The sequence below is a fragment of the Myotis brandtii genome, unplaced genomic scaffold, assembly GCF_000412655.1.
Source record: "Myotis brandtii unplaced genomic scaffold, ASM41265v1 scaffold314, whole genome shotgun sequence".
Taxonomy (NCBI): Eukaryota; Metazoa; Chordata; class Mammalia; order Chiroptera; family Vespertilionidae; genus Myotis; species Myotis brandtii.
Genome location: NW_005362033.1, coordinates 1,573,916 through 1,592,858, shown reverse-complemented (window position 1 = coordinate 1,592,858; position 18,943 = coordinate 1,573,916). Strand labels below are relative to the sequence as shown.

The following is an 18,943-nucleotide window of genomic DNA, read 5'->3' as shown; positions in this document are numbered from 1 at the left end:
GTAATAGGACGGGGGCGGGGCCTGGGTGATGGGGCGGGGCGGGGTGGACTTGGACCAAGCTGAATGGGATGCAGCCTGCCCTGGGTCCTGGGAGGAGGCTCTGTGCAGGTCCCTGCCCAGGGAGGAGGGCCAGCTCCAGAGGCCCACCAGCAGGGGGTGGGGTGTCACATGCAGGCTGAGCAGCTGATGGAGGAGTGGAACGAGGACCTGGACGGCATGGAGGGCTTCGTGCTGGAGGGTAAGAAGTTCGCTCGGCTGCCTGAGGAGGAGTTCGGCCACTTCTACACGCAGGATTGCTACGTCTTCCTCTGCAGGTGCTGTCCCCGAGTGCCTCCCTGGCCCAGCCCCTCCCTGCCCTGGGCCCCTGCTCACTGCCCTCTGACCCTGCAGGTACTGGGTCCCTGTGGAGTACGAGGAGGAGGAGAAGGAAGAGAAAGAAGAGAAGGCTGGGGCCGAGGGCAAAGAAGGCGAGGAGGCAGTGGCTGAGGTGGACAAGCAGCCCGAGGAGGATTTCCAGTGCATCGTGTACTTCTGGCAGGGCCGGGAAGCCTCCAACATGGGCTGGCTCACCTTCACCTTCAGCCTGCAGAAGAAGTTTGAAAGTCTTTTCCCTGGCAAGCTAGAGGTGCGCCTGCCGTGCCCCTACGGCGCAATGCCATACCCCCATAGCCTGGGGGGGGGGAGGGGGCGTCTGTGGGAGTGGGACTCAGACCCAGAGAAGGCTTGGCCCATGAAGGGTAGGGGGGTTCCACGGAGCTGCCCCTGACACTTGCATACACCCAGGTGGTGCGCATGACGCAGCAGCAGGAGAACTCCAAGTTCCTGTCCCATTTCAAGAGGAAGTTCATCATCCACCGGGGCCGGAGGAAGGCAGCTCAGGGTGCCCTGCAGCCCAGCCTCTACCAGATTCGAACCAACGGCAGCGCCCTCTGTACCCGGTGCCTGGCTGGGGAGGGGTACAGATGGGCAGGTGGGCTCAGTGAGCCACCGACTCCTTGCTGACCTCCCTCCCCCCGTGCCCAGGTGCATCCAGATAAACACCGACTCCAGCCTCCTCAACTCCGAGTTCTGCTTCATTCTCAAGGTGCGGCTGTGGGAGCGACCAGGACTGTGGGTCCGGGTGGGGGCTGCAGGGTGTGGGGGCTGCAGGGTGGGCCTGATCTGAACCCTCTGCATACTCCCCAGGTTCCCTTTGAGAGTGAGGACAACCAGGGCATCGTGTACGCGTGGGTGGGCCGGGCATCCGACCCGGATGAGGCCAAGTTGGCGGAGGATATACTGAACACCATGTTTGAGGCCTCCTACAGCAAGCAGGTGACCAGGGCAGGCAGTGGCCAGATAGGCCAGTGAGGGCGGACAGGGACCCCATGCTGAGCCAGCCTCTTACCCACAGGTCATCAGCGAAGGTGAGGAGCCCGAGAACTTCTTCTGGGTGGGCCTAGGCACACAGAAGCCTTATGACGACGATGCCGAGTACATGAAGCACACCCGGCTCTTCCGGTGAGGCTGGGCCAGGCCCTCCCCCGCTACCTCCTGCGGCCGGGGACTGCTGCTCATGACCCTGACGCTCTGCCTGACCCTTGACCCTCAGGTGCTCCAATGAGAAGGGTTACTTTGCAGTGACTGAGAAATGTTCTGACTTTTGCCAAGATGACCTGGCAGATGATGACATCATGTTGTTAGACAATGGCCAAGAGGTGAGGCCCCTGTTGACCCTGCCCGTTCAAGGAGCCCACCCATTTGTCAGTGGGAATCCTGAGCCCAGGTCCCCCCTGACCACCTCCCGTCATGCCCACAGGTCTATATGTGGGTGGGGACCCAGACAAGCCAGGTGGAGATCAAGCTGAGTCTGAAGGCCTGCCAGGTGAGCTGGGCGGAGGGAGGGCTGCGGCTGGCCGGAACGGTCTGGAAGGCCTGCCCAAGACTCACGCATGTCCGCTCCCCAGGTGTACATCCAGCACATGCGCGCCAAAGAGCACGAGCATCCCCGCCGCCTGCGCCTGGTCCGCAAGGGCAACGAGCAGCATGCCTTCACTCGCTGCTTCCATGCCTGGAGCACCTTCCGGAAGGCCCTGGCCTAGAGCAACTGCCACCCCCTGCAGTGCCCCTGTGGAAGCCCCAAGCTCAGGGTGAGGAGAGCAAGGGCCTCTTCACCCACCACCTAGCCAGGGGCTGTGTCAGGGGGCAGCCCTGCTATGTCATGCCCAGTGCCACAGCCCCCCGCAGCACAGCCCAAGTGGCACCAAGGGGGCAGCCCTGATGGGAAATGAGACCCCTCGGTGTGAGCTCATATGTGACACCCCCTTCCCTGCTAGGGATAAAGGAGACATGGTTGCCCTTTAAGAGATATTAAATGCTTTTATTTTCAATATTAAAAATCAGCATTTTTCATATTAAAACAGTGCTAATGTTAAAATTACAGAAAACCCCCAAGGTACAATCTACAGGGAAACCATTCTGACCCCCACATACACATACCTGACTGGGCCCTCGTCCCGGGTGCCAAGGGAGCGCCCAGTGTCTCTCTCTCTCTCTCACACACACACACACGTACAGGGTGGGAAGAGGGGGACATGCTAGCCCAGGAACAAGTACCAAAATAGTTTTAGAAATGAGTGTCCAGCCCAGCACTGTCCAGTCCAGGCATTAGAAAAATATTCTTTGCAAAAGGAGGGGGAAAGGACAGTGTGTGTCCTTCCTTGTGGCACCTGGCTTCCAGGTACTGCCTGTAGGAGAGGCCAGTCCGAGTCCACCCGAGTTCCAGGCCCACACCCCGGGGCCAAGGTGGTCAGGTGCCGCTGGGGCCCACAGGTGAGCAGGCATCGTCTGCGAAGGGCTGGGAGGGGACACAGGTCCTGGATCCCAGCTCCAAGCAAGGCAGTGGTGGCAGGTAGTCCTGGCCTTCCTGGAGAGGAAGAGAAGGGTCAGCAGAGGTCCAGGGAGGCCAAAGGGGCAGACAACCTGGCTCCTTGGCTGCTACCTCTCAGGCTCCTCCAGGCAGGCAAAGGGCCGCCCCACCCCGGGGGCAAGGACCCAGCAGTAACTGCTTGAAGAGGCTGGCCAGGCCTCAGCGTTGCGCACTTCAGCCCACTGTGGCCAGGGGTGTCCCCAGCAAGAAACAGAGAGCTGGGGTCTGTACCTGATTGTGGGTGTGGGTGTGTGTGTGTGTGTGTGGGGGGGCTCTAGGTAGCAAATAGGATGGGAAGACTTATGGACCCCAAATGTGGACAGGGCCACACTGAGGCTGGAGTGGTGGCCAGTCTCAGGCCAGGCCCCATTCGGGCTCACCCCACGGGGCCCCGCCTTGTGCCTGGGTGATCCCAGCTGCTGAAAGGGGCTGGCCAAACCTCCTGAGCCCAAAGCTGCCACCACCTCTTGTTCCAAACACAACCTAGGACACCCAGGGGCTGACAGGCTGGCTCTGTTTCTTTAATACGAAACAGTGAAGATCACATCTGTGCGGCCCCGAAGCCCTGAGGGACAGCCTGGAGAACAGCAGGCTTCGGAGCACTGGCATCACGGGCCTGGGCTCTCATATGGGAAGCCAGGCGGGGCCCCCTGGGGTTGAGGCCAAGAACCCAGGACAGCCAGAGTGGCCCACACTTGCAGCACCTCATTTAATCAGGATGGCACAGGCTCGAGCCTCGTCTTCCACCAGGTTCCTCAGATTCTTCGCAGCCTCCTCCGAAGAGCTGGGGAAAGGGGCGGTGATCAGGACTTGGGGTGAGGCCCCCTCGCTCCTGCATGCCTGGCTGGGACACTAGGTTGGCTGAGGGGGGGAGGGAGGCTGGGGAGCCAAGGCAGCCCTCCTGTGGATCCTGCCCGCCCACCTCACCCCAGGAAATCCTTCACATCCTCCACCGTGATGTCCCCCGTTGTGTCCAGAGTGGTGTCAGCACTGATGGCCGAGTCAATGGACATGGGCGAGAGCATGGCCTCAGGCCGCTCTGGGGTGTCTGCAGGGAGGAAACGGCGGGCCTCTGTTAGGACCCCGGGGACCCTCTGCAGCCGTAGTAGGACGTGTTAAACCCCCTGCCCCGCTCTAGCCTGGCGCACCCTCCCCAGGATTCCAGCTGTGCCTCCCGCAGAAGCCTCCCTATGTCTGTCTGGCTGGGGTCCTGCCACCCGTTTCATGCCCAGCCCCTCACCAGCTCTTTTGCTGTGCACAGGATTAGGGCTTCCATCACGGCTCTGTGGGGCCAGGAGGATGCCGGGGGTCCCGTTAGCCTGGCTCAGCTTGGGCGACTCTTGGAGTCTGTAGCTGCAGAGACAGGGCCATGATGGGGTCACAGGGAGGCCCCTCAAGGCTCAAAGGACCAAACCCCTGTCGTCCCATTCCTGAGACCTGGGACTAGAGAGACACCAGGGAGGGCCACCCTTGCTCCATGCAGAATCTGGGGGTGGGGACGACAGCAGCCTTGATCAAAGGCCTCCCGGGCCAGGGGCTACCCCCTCCACGTACCTGGCATGGGCAGCACCATGGGACCAGCTGATGTCCAGAGAACAGAGCGGCTCTGTGATGTTCCGGGCACTTAGGGAGAAGCGTTCAAACTCCGATGGGGAAATAAGGTAAAAACCTGGGTGGGTGGGAGAGAAGGAGCCAAGAGTGAAGTCAGAAGATGGTCCCACCCTCAGCCTCGCAGCTGGTCTCTGCCCGCCCATGCTGACTAGCCCTCCCGCACCCTGGCCGGCGCTGTGCCCACACTGGATACCCCCTCTGCTGACGCTCTCGGGGAACACTCCTGGACCCGCTTGGGCCCCTTGCCCCAGAGAGCCTTCGCCTCACCCTGGCCGTGGCGCGTGAAGACACAGGAGGCGATGCCGCTGATGTCCTCCTTCCGGATGCAGGAGTAATGCACCTGGGGCCTCAGGCCCGGCACCGAGAAGACGTGCACGTCACCCAGGTTGGTGAGGCAGGCCAGGCAGGTCTCGGCATAGTCCTCGCAGGCCACGCTGGCGAATGTGGCCAGTGCCACCTTGCGCACACGACAGCCCTCATGGGCTGTCAGCTTGAACTTGGTCTTGGCGCTCACCTTGGGTAGTGTGAACACCTGGCAGCGGGCAGATGGCCAGTGAGCACAGCCTGGTCCAGTCCACGCCCCGAGCCCTACGCAGAGCCCAGCCTGCCACACAGGCCCATGCCCCTGGCCACTAGCACCCCTGCCTGAACACCCACCCCCCTGGAGCTGCCCTCAGACCTGACTCGGCTCCTCACTGCTCCTAGAGCCTCCCAGGGCCCCTCCCACAGAGCCTGGCAAAACCAGTCACGCTGGGTTGTAAGGGTTAGATGGTTGGTATGTCCCCAAACCATGACCTCCTGCCAGAGCCCAGAGGAGCGGGTAAAGGGGTTCTGGTGGGGGACCCAGTGAGGTAGGAGGGTCCTGCAGGCATACAAGCTGAGGAAGTCCTCGGGGTTCTGCAGGAGCACCTCTGCTAGCTGCGTGGGGTCCTGCGGGGGCTCAGCAGGTAGGGAATAGGCAAGGCAGGAGTTCTAGGGGGTCCAGTGGTATCTAGGAGGCAGGAGCCTGGAGGTATCTGCAGCAGCTCACCTTGAACTGCTCCTCAGACGCGATGAGCACTGCATGGCCACCCTGCATGTCCGGGGCCTGGGCCAGGTCCTGAGAGGCCTCGAAGGGCTCAGGCAGCGGGCGGCCACGCCCATCCAACACGGCAATGGCCACCACAGGCGCCCGATGCATTAGCTGCACCTCCTTGCCCAGCACAGCCTCCACCGCTCGCTCGGGCCGCTTCTCGCTGCCTGCCACTGCCACTGGCACCTCCAGTGCGTAGGCAAACACAGAGCCTGAGTTGGTGCCTGCCCACATGGTGGGTCCGTGGTGGGCCGCTGTGGGGCAACAGGCTGTGAGGCAGGGATCAGCCCATACACAACAGATCCCTCCCCTCCTCTCCTGACACTGGGACCCAGTGCTGGGTCTCTCCTGCCCCACTTCTTCGGGGTGACCTCAGCCAGCCTTGTGGCCTTGGGCACCGTCTTTAAACTGCTGACCACAATCCGAGCCTCGGACACAACTCCCCTAAAGAGGCATCTCCACGGAGATGTCAATGGCACACAAACTGGACTCTGACCTCCCAAACCCACGCACTGCACCCTCCGCCCCCTCTCAGCAGTGCCGCCCCATCACAAAGCCCCAGCTCTCTCCCAGCCCCACATCCCCTCACCAGCCCTGGCAACACACTCAGAATAGGGTCCTCACCCCAAAGGTGCATCAGGGTCCCAACCGCACCCGATTCACCCCCACCCCTTCAGTGTGTCCATGCAGCAGTCAGACACGAAGTCCCAGGCCTGGGCTGAAACGAGAGGGGACCATCTCGCCCTTCGCCCTGTGTGAGCTGAACCTCTGGGGAAGACCCTTTAGTGGAGAATCTGAGCTAAAAACCCAGGAGCCAAGGTGGGCCCGAGCAGTCCTGGCTTCGCGCCCTGGAGGCACGGTGACCTCAGCAACAAGCATCAGGGGAGCCGAACCCCAGCAACAAGGTAGTGAGCCACTCACACAGCTGACACCCAACCCCCAGCCAGCCAGGAACTGAGCCCCAAGGGCCTTTTTACAGTGACTGGTAGAGACCCCCGGGGCTGCCACGTCCAAACAGTGGGGAAAATCCACGGATAAAGGACCCTCAGCAAATAAGCAACACCAGAAGGGGCCTTGCTCACCCAGAGACTAAAAGACACACCACTAAATGCCCCGTGCAGGTTGGGGGCTGACCCAGCACCAGCCATACAAGGCACTTTTAAGATGAATGGAGACAGAGACTCCGGGATCAATATCAGCTCCATGGGGTGCAATGCGGGCACCACAACTGTAGGTCACATCTGTTAGACACGAACTCAAGTACTCACGCTGGGTTTCAGTTAAAACACTCCAGCAAAAAGGTAAGCGACATAGTGCAGTGGCAGCAGCGCCAGGTGGGACACGGGGTGACTACTCTCTGGTTTTGTGTAGGAGTTAAAGTCCCAATTATGTGAGTTAGAAATCAACCGATAAATTACTCAATAAACCTGACGACCGCATTTCTCTGCAGGACGCGCTCAGGGCTCCAACCACTTGGGGTCAAAGCCAGCTCCTTAGCAAGGCAGACAGCACAGCTCCTTGCGGATCCCTCCCCTCACTACTGACAGGCCGTGCGGCAGTCTCCCCACACTCACCCACCTCACACTCTACCCCCAAATCCTGAGCTCTCAGGTCTGAGGTCCTGTAGCTCCCTCACCAACCCCGTGCCAGCAGAAATCCCAGGGGAACTGTGTGGCTGGCCCGGCACCTTGCTGCCAGTGCAGCCTGGAGGCACCAGTAATGCTCTCCCACCCCCTGGGAGAGGCTGTCCCACCCCTGCCCCGCTGCCCATTTCCTGGATGGCCAACAGAGGCCTGCTTTGTTTCTCCAAACCCTGGAGAATCTGAGTTAAAAACCCTCTCCTGGCCTCACCATCTCGGAGAAACGTGTCGGCAAAGTAGAGGCAGCGCACCACGCCCGAGAGGGAGTCATCGGCTGAGCGGGGCTCGATGCGGCGCTGCACGGGGGTCATCTCCACGTCGTGGGGGCAGGCCTGCTCTGCCAGCTGTGCGTTGGCCTCCTGCAACTGGGGGAGCGTGGGGCTCCAGGACACTGTCATCTCCCTCAGAGCCCAGCACCCACTTCCCATCACCCTCCCCAGCTCCCCTGATCACCCAGGGCTGAGGGCTACTGAGGGTGGGCAATAGGGGAGCAGACACAGGGCCCCCGCCAGGGCCAGGCCTGGCTCCAGGTCTACACTGCAGCCTCAAGGGGTGCTTCCTGGCAGCCTGGCCCCAGCTCACCTTGCTGTTGGTATTAACAACCCGTTTCTTGCCCGAGACTCGGCTTTTACGGATGCGCCGGAAAGACTGGCGCAGAGACTTCTTGAGCGACTTCACCCGGGAGAGCGGCCCCTCCATCGCCAGGGAGTCATTGGGGTGAAGCGTGCACCTGGGGGCAGACAGGCGCCCGTTGGGCTACAGAGCAGCCTCCGTGCTCCTGTTGGCCCGGGGGCCAGGCATTAATGGTCCCAGGTCAGGAAGCCCAAACCCCACCCTGCTGCCCTGCCGACCCAGCATCTGGTGGGCTCAGCACTCTACCAGCAGCACTTCACATAAGGTCGAAGTTGCCAAAAGCGCTAGAGCCACCTTCACCACAAGCCTTACAGCAGCGGTTCTCAACCTGTGGGTCGCGACCCCTTTGGTGGTCGAACGACCCTTTCACAGGGGTCGCCTAAGACCATCGGAAAACACATATATAATTACATATTGTTTTTGTGATTAATCACTATGCTTTAATTATGTTCAATTTGTAACAATGAAAATACATCCTGCATATCGATATTTTACATTACGATTCATAACAGTAGCAAAATTACAGTTATGAAGTAGCAACAAAAATAATTTTATGGTTGGGGGTCACCACAACATGAGGAACTGTATTAAAGGGCCGCGGTATTAGGAAGGTTGAGAACCACTGCCTTACAGGAAACTGAGGCCTAGCTGGGAGTGGGGAGACACCAGAGGTCCCCTGGAGCTGGGGCCAGGTGGACATGCAGACCCCTCCCCAGGCTCTAGGCCCACACCCCACACACCTGGCCAGCACAGGGCTTTTGCGCTGGTAGTCGAAGAGACCAAAGCCATGACTGGTGCCAAAGGCCACAAGGCTCCACTCCGTGTGCAGCGTGACAGCGGTGACGGCGGCTGGCGGCAGACACTGAACCAGCACTCGGGGCTGGAAGCCGGCTGGCCAGGGCAAGGGCCCCGTGCGCGGGCTCAGCCGCTCATGGCCCTTCCACGTGAAGCCCTCTCGGTCCTGGAGGAGGTCCACACTGGCCATGCTGACCGCCTGCTCTGATGGCATGTCACTGAGCTCCAGCACCAGCACCTGAGCCCGCAGGCAGGGCAGGGGAGGGGTCAGCATAGAGGATGGGCCACCATGCCCCACCGGAGCCTGCAAAGTCACTGTCAGGGAGGTCCCGGGATTGTCTCATTTATCCACTGAATAAGCACTTACTGAATGCCTACTGTACACTAGGGCCTGCACTGAGGAACACAGTGGTGACCAAGACCCACTGGTGCCTGGCCTGCTAGAGCAAAGTATCCCACCACCTCCACACCTAAGGCACACATTGAGCACTTTCTGGATACTCTGAGCGCTGGAAGAATAGCACTGAACAGACTGCTGGTCCCTGCCCTCCCAGGGTTCATCTAACATCTGTGCTCCAGCCCTGGCCCTAAGCCTCCAGGTGCCCTACAGCCAGAGCTTGGACTTAAGGCCACAACAACAGGCCCACCTCCCTGGCTGGCCTCACCCCACCTGGGGCCCCATTCCCACCTCTGGGCCAGACCCTCCAGTTCAGGCACACCTCTTCCAACAATCCCTCCAGAACCCCAGCCCGGAGGACCGCTCAGGCTCACCTGGCCTGCGGTGCCGGCCACCACCATCTGTGCTGTATACTTGCAGAGTGCCACCTTCTGCACCCCAAGTCGGGGGTCATCACTGTAGGGGTCAAAGCAGCCCACCTGGGGAGTGGGTTGGAGTGATGACACAGGGCAGAGCCAGGACCAGGCTCCTGGGGTTGGGGGAGGGGCCCACCTTGCGGAAGGGCGGCCAGTCGTCCTCGGGGGCCTGGGCCAGGCTGTCGGCGTGCTCACAGTCGGTCTGGAAGAGGCCAGCTGTGCTCAGCTTGTAGAGCGGCCGCAGCGCCACGCCAGAGGCGTCCCAGAACCGCACAGTGCCGTCCTCGTGGCTGCAGGGAGGAAGCCATCAGGCCCAGGCCGGGCCCCCGCCCATTCCTCCATCCACTCATCCCGGGGCCATCATTGAGCACCTACTGCACAAGCCAAACACTGCCCAAACGCCTACTGTATACAGCAAATAGGAAGCACCTACTGATTAGGCAAAGACATACTGAGTGCCGACTATATGCCAGGCCACACGCACCTGGGCCCTTCAAACAGGGTGAGAGGTGTAGAAACAATCACCAGTGTGACGAGCAGGAAGTGGAAGAGGGGAAATCCAGGGAGCAGAGGACTCAGGGGTTCTGTCCTCACTGGGTCACCCAGCAAAAGGGATCCGGAGTTAGCAGGTCACAGAGCAGAGGGGTCAGCTGGGCCCGAGGTAGCAGCAGGAAGACTGGGAGGCCAGCAGAAAGCAGGGAGAGGAAGGGAGGGAGGAGCAGGCCAATCTGGGGTGTGGCCTCAGGCGGGAAGCCCTGGCATGAGGAGCAGGCGTGTGGGGCTGGACGGGAAGCCCCAGCAGCCCTGAAAGCCACGGTTAACCGTTTCCAAGCAGGAGAGGGAGGCAGAGCCAGGGCCCCCAGATCCCAGCACAGGCAGGCAGCAGGGGCAGGGCAGGAAGTCAGGCCCTGAGTCACTGGGCACGTCAGCACCCGCCGGGCCCAGGCCAGGCTCTTCAGCACGGGGCCCGGGCAGCCCGGCACAGGCCAGCCCAGATTCCCGGTCCCGGGGCAGGCTAGGTGGGTAGAGTTCAGTTCCAGGCCAAAAGACAGGGCAGGGAGGGGCTTGAACCAGGGTCTAAGAAAGCTACGATCCCAACCCACCCTCCTGAAGGGGGAACCCGGTCCCACCAGGGGCCAGGCCTGAGTCACTGGGCAGGTCAGTACCCGCCTCGTCTAGGCTGGGCTCTCCTGCACCTGTGTGGGCTGTGCCCGGCCCCACGCGCCCACATACACACACATACACGTCACAACTGTGCTTGGCCAAGGGGCTAGGTCTGCCCTACCCAGTCAGCAGCAGCCCTCGTTGAGATGGTTCCTGGGCCAGGTTCCGGCCCCCGGTGATGGGCCAGCTCTGGGAGAGGGCGAAGGTATCAGTGAGGTCAGGACAAATTCTTCTCTCTTTTACCCTGGGCTGACACCCAGGACCCAAACTGCTTCCGAGTCCCCAAGGTACACCTGACACATTCCACCTCCAGCTTTGCATCTGGGCTGCACTTCCACAGGGAACACCCTCCCCCCACAAGGCTGGGCACACAAGGTGCAGGCACACACCGAGGCACTGGAGGCAGGCTGGGCACTCTGCTGTTCCCCAGCGCTCACGATGCGGGCCCACAGCTTGGCAGGGACATTGGCCACGTGGGCCGAGCAGGTGATGGCGGACGAGTGCAATGGGGCCAGGTATGGAGCAGGCACCACCGGCCAGCCGGGCATTTGCAGGTCCAGCACCACCAGCTCTTCTTCGAGCAGCACAGCCAGGGCCTGGGGCTCGTCGAACTCTGTGGGACAGGGGCAGGGTGAGGAGCACGGCCACAGGCAGTGCCGAGTACCGGGTGGGGGAGGGCAACACACCATCCTCTGGTCGCACGCTGTGCACCGTGAAGAAGTCAATGATGCGGGAGGTGAAGTCCAGTGTCACCAGAGTGTCCGCCCGGAGCACACTCACACAGTGGCGGTCACCATAGCTGGCACGGGGCATGCCGCCGCTAAAGATGATAAAGTGGCCCCTATACAGGGGTGGGGGGCCCTGTGAGCCACCTGGGTCGGGAGCACACACTGCCCAATCCAGAGAGAGCATCACAGGACAACCCTGAGACCCGAGCCCAGCCTCCACCCCAGCCAGATGCAGCCCCCGACCCACACCTGGACCCAGCTCCCCACCTACCCAGATGCACAGTTTCGCCACAGAATCTTATTGATGGCTTTGCAGGGAAAGGGGCCTGGAGGGATGGGACAGTGTCAGGCTCATTTGCTTGCCAGGACCTGAAGAGCCTCAGGTCACATTTCTTACCCCTTCTCCCATCCTGCCCACATCACTCCTGCTTCATGGCTGCTTCCTGCCTCCCAGGGGGGAAGGCCCACTGCCCCTAACCGTATACCCCACAGTGGGAGGGGGGGCTCGCCTTTGCAGATTTGGCATGGCGTGGCCACCTTCCAAAAGTCCTCCTGGATGCCCCCACAAAGCAGAGGCGGCCACGAGTGCCTGAGCTTGGGATCGACCACCCGTCAAAGCCCTGTGCTTAGGCGGCAGGGCTGCCCTCAGCCTGCCCAGCACTCACCGTAGGGCATGGTGGCCACTGTAGGTTGCATTACTGGAGAGCTGCCAGTGTCCGCAGACCAGATGGCATAGCTGCCATCGCTGTGTGAGCTGACCAGCGTGCTGCCACTGCGCTCCCAACACAGGCTCTCCAGCTGCTGTGGGCAGAGCAGGTGGGCATGAACAAGGCAGCCACGGCAGAGGGCCCCGGCTATGGGCACAGTCTCCCACACCAACCTGGTTCCCCAGGAAGACGCGGTCTGCACACTGTGCTGCCTGGTTCCAGATGACCAGCAGGCCCCGGCTGTAGCCAATGAGGATCCTGGTGGGGTCCCGCAGGTGTCCCTGCAGGGACTCCACGGGGCCCAGCGCCTTCCCGCACCGGTAGTCATCTGGCAAACTGCAGAGGAAGCCCAGGTGAGCCAGCAGGAGAGCTGCCCAGGCAGTGGGTGTGGGAAGCCCGCCTGCCTCTCACCTTCGCAGAACCTCCTCAGGGCCAAGGGTCTGACCCTCAATCAGCATCAAGGTGGAAACATCCAGGAAGAAGACACTGCCACCTTCAGTGCCCAGGGCTGCCATGTTGCCAGCAGCCACAAGCAGGATCACTGTGACGTGGGCAAGGGTGGGCGGGCCACTATGGGAGACAGAGGGAGGTGGGGGCGGGTGTGGGCTCCTCCTGCTGAGGAGCGCAGAGGGTGCTAATGAGCTGCTACTGTTAGAGCATTGTGGCCCCTCTGCACTCACTGGGACCTGACTATCCAGTGGGCTGGTGAACTGGGAAGGCAACAGTGGTGGCATCATAATTAACTCGCTCAATTATTCATCAGGAAGTCAGCATGTCAGCGGGGACCTCTGGTCTCGGAGATGGGTTCCCAAGTCCCTCCCACCATCAGGAGGGCAAGGCAGGAGCCAGGCTCCTCCGCTGCCCCCTGGAGCATCCTGTCAGCACCGCACACAGCACACAGCACAGCCTGGCAGGACCCTCCTTCCCCCAAGCTTACCCTTTCACCTGTACACACTATGGCCTGTCATCCCAGCCTCAATTAGAGACACCAGGGGATCTGTGCTGATGGGAGCTCAGCTTGGACCTGCCCCACACCTGCCACTCCGCCACTGCAGGGAGTACAAGGCCACCATCGGGTGCGCAAGTCTGGGGCTCAGTGCACCTCCCATCCTGCACCTCTGGTGCAGCAGCACAAACCCCACCTGCTCACCTCAGGCTCAGCCGCAGCTTCTCTTCTAACACCCGCCAAGCCCCTGGAGCACTGCTCAGTGACGAGGGGTCCAAACGCTGCCTCTGGGACCCAGGCTAAGCTCAACATCCCCTGCCACCCTAAACCCAGCCCTCGCCAGTTTCTCGCCCCCACCATGCCTTCGCAAGGCTGGCTCCCCATGCCTAGCGGCTGGCCCCCGGCCAAGCCCACCAGTACCTGGCACCGTCAAAGCCCAGCCGACTGGGCAGTTGAAAGCTGAGTGCTTCCTCCAGGTGGGCACAGCCATTATGGTGGACGATCTCCCAGAGATGCAGGCTGCTGTCATCCAGCAGGGTCAGGAGGCGGCCCTAGGGGGTGTGCAGAGACCAAGACTGGGCGGTAGGACTGGGAGGGGGTCCCAGGGTTCACAAGCCAGCCAGCGGGGGCAGAGGCTCACCTGGCCAGGCAAGAAGTGCATCTGGGTGACTGTGGCCATTTCCCGGTGCAGGCCTGTGAATTCCACACCAGGTGCGCCATAGCTAAGGGCAACAGGTCAAGGGCAGAAACAGGCAGAGACGCCCAGCCTCCTCCTCCTCCAGGGCCATTCTGATAGCTCCCAGCCAGGCCTGCCAATCCAGGAGCCCTCCAAAGTCCAGGTGGGCCCCTCCCTGAAGAAACACTGTCCTGCACCCCCAAGTCATCCTCAAGCTCAGAAGGCAGGCTCCACTCAGCTCCTGCAAGTCCTGCTGTGGTACAACCTTCACATCTTTAGCTATAAAACGGGTAGTGGCTCCCACCTCACAGGGCTGACCCAGGGCACGTGAGAATAAAACATGCTCAGCACACGCGGCCCACTCTCCATCAGCCTCACGTGTCCGTGTGCACGAGAGCTGGCCCCACAGGCAGCGAGGCCAGGCCAGGCTCGGGCAGGAAAGCTGCTTCTTCCCACAGCTCCAGGCCCCATTCCAGCCACAGGCAAGGAAACCAACCTCCCTCTGGGGCAGGCAGGCAGCGGCCCCCACCCAAGAGAGGGGAGAGGCCAAGGCCTGTCCCTTCACAAACCAGCACTCAGAGGCTTGAAGAGGTTGGGTGACCTGCTTCCAGTGCCTGGCATCAGTACCAGAGTCTCAGCAACTCCTGACAGTGAACAGGCAGGGCCCCGGGGGCCCCGGAGGGAGGGCAAGGGAGAGGTCAGCAGCGTTGCCTGGGGACAATGCAGGAGCCAAGCCGTTGCTTGGAGCTGGAGCTAGGATTCCCTGCAGGAGCTGGAAGCACACAGAAGAGGGGACAAAAGAGGGGGCAGGAGTGCTGGGCAGGAACCAGAGTCACCAAGGAGACAGGGGGAGGGGCGCCTCTGTGTGGAAGGCCTTCTTCTCAAGCCTCAGTTTCCCAGCCCAGGGGTGGTTTGGGGCAGGAAGGAGAGATTGGGGAGAGCTCTGGCCTCCTCTGAGACTCTCCTAGACGTCCAACAGGTTCTTTGTGAGGATGAGAAACCGGCGCCCAAGACAGACCCGGACACAAGGAGGGCCAGCACCAGAGGCTAACAGACGCCTGACACGGGGCACCATGCGACACCACCTGCGGAGCACAGCACGTGGGGCAGGACAGCACCTCGAGGGCTGGGAGCAGCAGGCAGGAAGTGGATGTGGATGGTGCTGGGGGAGCATCCGGCCCAGCCACACCCCCTAGTGTAGGCAAACTCACCAACTGCAGGTCCAGACGCCCACGCCTCCCCTCCCCTTTACAGGCATTTACTCATTCTGTGCCACCCAATGTCCCTGATGAGGACACTGAGACCCAGAGGGTCACGTGGGGAGGGGTGGAGGTGGGCACCTCACACCAAGCAGGTGCCAGACAGTCTGCATCTCCGTTTCCCGGAGGGAGGGAGGGCTTCACTTCAGGCAGTGGAAGTGCGATGCTCCGCACCAGGCAAGAAGGCATCCAGCTGTCTGCTTGCCCCCACCCACCCGGGCTGACAGGGAAAATGCCTGCTTTGTGCAGCACACACAGCCCATTGTGCAACCGCCAGCATCCAGGTGGGGGCCGAGCTGCGCTCACCATGCCGAGCCTGGCACTGCCCCCAGCCCCTCGGCTGGACACGTGTCTCACATTGGTACACATGTGTAGCCGGTCACCAGGGAAAGACCCACTTATGTGACCCTGGCCCAGCCACCAACCTTGACAGGTACCAAGATAGGCCAATCCCCTGGCCCAGCCACCCTTGTTACAGTTGCTGGGACAATGAATAGCAGGGTCGCCTAGGTAACTGGCTGGCTGAAATGCAGTGAGGGACAGCTGTGGTCACTGCAAGCAGTGCCCCCCACCCCCGCATTATCTCCATGAGGAGGGATCTGAGGGCAGAAGCTGCACCAGCCTCCACCAGGTCCAGATACCCTCCACAGCCTCCCAGGCTGGGGCCTGCCCAGAGCCAGCGCATAGGTAGCTACAAGCAGGTGGTCCTCACAGCCCCGAAGGCTGTGCCAGCAAAGGATACATCTTGACGGCCCCAGACCTGGTGCCAATGGCCATGATGCGAAGCTCGGGGTCGAAGGCCAGGGCGCTGGGCTGGTTGGGGAAGCCATGCTCCACGGTCTGCGGGGGGAGGGGAGGACACTTGCACAGGCACAGCTGCCCTGGCCCACCCAGAGGCCCACCCCAAGGCAGCCTCAGGCTCTGCTGCTGCTGTGCACCAGGACTCCAGCTGGGTCCCCGTGCTCTGTGTCTGCAGCCTCACTGCGAAATGGGCAATCATGCCTCCAGTGGGTACGCAGGGGCTGAGCCAAGCCCCCGTCCCTCGGCACTTGTGTCCATCCCACTGAGTGCAGGGCTCTGACAACAGGCAGGAAGCACAAGGCTCAGAAGTAGGCCTCTGCCCCAGGGGCTCCGCCCTTATTCCTAGAGGCACGGATTGAAGCTTGGTGAGGCACCATGCTGTCTCGGTCCCCCGTGAAGTCCATGGCACTTCCCAAACACGGGCCCCACGTGGAGGTCAGAGGCCAACCCCCAAGGTCATCTGGGCAGAGGCTCGTGACAATCTCCCCAACCCCAGAGTCAGAGACAGAGGAGCTACCTGCGCAGGCCCTGAAGGTGTCACCCACCTCCCAGACTTGGGTTCCCCAGCTGGGAACTGAGCAACAAGGTCCCCACCGCCTCTGTGGCAGGGATGGTGTGAAGAGGGCCTGTGCACTGTTGGTATTAATGGAATGGCTTCCACCTGGTCCTCTGCTCCTGGCAGGGCCAGTCCCAACGTACACTGGTCCCAGCTTCTCCAGCCCAACTTGGGCTTTCCCTCGTCGCCGACCCACCCAAAAAGCTCATACTCATCCCCCGAGGCCTAGCTGGGGCCTCTGCCTGGAATGTCTATACCCCAACCCCATGTCCTCAGCACCAATGTGGGATACCACCTGTGGGCCACAGATACCTCTTGATCACTGCCTCAGCAAGACACTCATTTTTTAAGAAACCGTGATTGCCTGGACAGGTGGCTCAGTTGGTTGGAGCGTTGTCCCATACACCAAAATGTTGCAGGTTCCTTTCCTGGTCAGGGCACACAACGAAGGTAAGGGTTTGATACCCAGTTTGGGTACGTATGGGAGGCAACTGATCGGTGTTTCTCTACCACATTGATGTTGAGACAGAGAAAAAGAGAGAGACAGAGAGAGAGAGAGAGAGAGAGAGAGAGAAAGGAAAGAGAAAAGAAAGGAAAATAAAAGAAACCCGGGTCCCCAGGCCTCTTGCCTCAGCCTCCCTCCCGCCTCAGCCCATCCAAGCAGGGACTGAACCCTCCGGATGCTGGCCTTGGGCTAGTCACAGCCCTCTTCAAGCCTCAGTTTCCCATTTGAGCACTGGGGGACAGGGAATCCACTGGAAGACACAGGTGCCCATTTGGCTGAGGGTGGGGGGCAAGTTCCCTTTCCCACCAGCACTGCTATGCCAACGCTGGACCTGACTGGCCAGTCCCCCCCCTCTGCTCAGGAACCCTCCCACCCCAGGGTTCCCAGCTACCTGGAGATGGTAAGTCCTCACATCTGGACTTGTCTTCCTCCTCCCACTCTCTCCCCCTCACTTAATTCTAGGCCCAGTGGCCTTTTGATCTCCTCCAATTTACTAGGCAGGTTCCTGCCTCAGGGCCTTTGCATCTACTATCCCTCTACCTGGAATGTGCTTTATCCAGCACTCCCCAGCACTCGGGGGGGCCCGTAAGCCATCCTGGCTACAGCAGCCACCCCTGCTCACGGGCTCCAGGCCCTCACCCTACCTTTTTTCAATCCACAGTACTGGCACCATCCAAACTGCTGCATATTTTGCTCTTTTGTTTTGGCTTTTCACTATCTCCTCCACTACGACATCAGCCCCCTGAATGAAGAGGTATTTGTCCCTTTTGTCCTCAGCACCTAGAACTCACACAGTCAGAGCTCAGTGTCAGGGGACAGAGTGGACACACCTCCCACAGGCAACACGTAGACAGGGCTGGGATGTGGACCCAAGACTGAGTCCAAAGTGGATGTCTGCGCCTGTCCCCCCAATCCCACTAGAGAACCTGGGTCTAATCGCTCTTACTGTATTTTTGGCATCTATTCTCTAGTGATCACTTACCACCCCCTCTGGGGAGCCAGCCCCTTGCCCAAGACCACCTCCCTCCTACCATTGCTGCCCACTCAGAACGGGTCCTCACTCTGCTTAGCGGGGAGCCCTCCCCTTTTGCCAAACAGGACCAGCCTCCTAGCCTGCCACCATCTGTTCCATGTCCCCACTTCACACCCAACTCACTGGCTGAGGAAGTGACACCTTAGCTCAGTGCCTGCCCCCAGGGGCACTGTCATTCTTCTCTCACCTCGCAGGGGCTTGGCACAGTAGGGGGACCTGGCAGCGCCTTCCCCCTGGGCCTGCAGGCTTCTGGCAGGTTCCTGGAGAGTCTGAGGGTCCTGGCAGCCCCCCCACCTCAGAAGCCCTGCCTGCCCCGGAAACGCCCTGGTGCCTGGCCACTCCAGGTCTAGCCGGCCCAGAGCTTCCTCCTGGACCAGAGTCTCTTCTCGGACCACAGCAGCCCTCAAAGCTAAAGTCAAATCCCTACCAATAGGGAGAAGGACTAAGTGACCCAGTTCTACCTGTGACTCCGAGGCTCCATTTTCTCACCTGGGCGCCGGGGATAACAGCTCAGCTCCCCGGGAGCCTCGGGCCTGTGCAGCAGAGGGCTCTGGGCTAGAACTCCCGGGGGGGAGGGGGGCGGTGGTCAGCCGGGCATGGTCGGGGCTCGGGCCACCCAGGCAGAGGGCGGTGGGGGCCGAAGACAGGGGGCTCAGTGGCACAGGAGGCCCAGCAGGGAGAAGGGAGCTCCATGTCCAGGGAAACTGAGGCCCCACAACCTGAAGCGCAGGGGGGTACACAGCCAGGCATCTCCCCTGGAGCCCCCACCCCGCCGGGCAGGGCAGGGTCGGGAGCCCTGGGTGAGGGAGGGGAGGGACATGGAGGGATTCCCCAACCCTCACCCTCCCCATCTGCCTCCTCTCCTCGCCCCTCCCGCTCCACCTGGGCTGCCCCGAAGGCGGACAGGGATGTGGGGAGCCTCCGAAGAGGGACAGAAAGATGGAATGAGCGAGAGACAAAGTGAGAATTCGGGAAGCCCGCAGGATGGAGAGGCAGCGGAAGAGGACGGCACCGCTCGGAGAGGCAGGGAAACAGGCGCGAGATGATGGGAAGCGGAGAGGAGACCCGCAGAGACGACACACGGGGACCGAGGCAG

At 61.3% G+C, this 18,943-nt stretch overlaps 2 protein-coding genes across 5 annotated transcripts in view; one reads left to right on the top strand and one right to left on the bottom strand.

Moving 5' to 3' along the window:
* Positions 1–2,378, top strand: part of FLII (flightless I actin binding protein) — a 12,509-nt gene extending 10,131 nt beyond the window's left edge. For all 4 annotated transcript variants that reach the window (XM_014542851.1, XM_014542849.1, XM_014542850.1 and 1 more), the window contains 9 exons: positions 175–314; positions 391–625; positions 784–938; positions 1,024–1,084; positions 1,186–1,314; positions 1,394–1,500; positions 1,592–1,697; positions 1,799–1,864; positions 1,947–2,378. In XM_014542851.1, the coding sequence (XP_014398337.1) occupies positions 175–314; positions 391–625; positions 784–938; positions 1,024–1,084; positions 1,186–1,314; positions 1,394–1,500; positions 1,592–1,697; positions 1,799–1,864; positions 1,947–2,081 (1,134 nt within the window). In that variant the 3' untranslated portion in view covers positions 2,082–2,378. The remainder of the gene's footprint in view (positions 1–174; positions 315–390; positions 626–783; positions 939–1,023; positions 1,085–1,185; positions 1,315–1,393; positions 1,501–1,591; positions 1,698–1,798; positions 1,865–1,946) is intronic.
* Positions 2,339–16,157, bottom strand: LLGL1 (lethal giant larvae homolog 1 (Drosophila)). The gene is made up of 23 exons (XM_014542805.1): positions 16,106–16,157; positions 15,695–15,929; positions 13,658–13,739; positions 13,438–13,568; positions 12,483–12,641; positions 12,245–12,407; positions 12,030–12,165; positions 11,636–11,690; positions 11,323–11,477; positions 11,026–11,249; positions 10,758–10,825; positions 9,609–9,762; positions 9,431–9,535; positions 8,605–8,897; positions 7,814–7,961; positions 7,443–7,596; positions 5,550–5,845; positions 4,787–5,051; positions 4,463–4,577; positions 4,149–4,261; positions 3,836–3,956; positions 3,613–3,692; positions 2,339–2,905 (listed from the first exon to the last, which is right to left on the bottom strand). The coding sequence occupies exons 1-22, from the start codon at positions 16,155–16,157 to the stop codon at positions 3,614–3,616; spliced, it is 3,303 nt and encodes a 1,100-aa protein (XP_014398291.1). The 3' UTR covers positions 2,339–2,905; position 3,613.
* Between the last annotated feature and the right edge of the window lie 2,786 nt (positions 16,158–18,943).

Coding starts and splice junctions, on each gene's coding strand:
- LLGL1 (XM_014542805.1), bottom strand. CDS start 16,157: ATGGACTTCACGGGGGACCGAGACAGCATGGTGCCTCACCAAGCTTCA. Junction 15,930..16,105: donor GCCTCACCAAGCTTCAATCC/GTGCCTCTAGGA, acceptor TTTCGCAGTGAG/GCTGCAGACACAGAGCACGG. Junction 5,052..5,549: donor CGTCTGAGGAGCAGTTCAAG/GTGAGCTGCTGC, acceptor GCCCGCTGCCAG/GTGTTCACACTACCCAAGGT.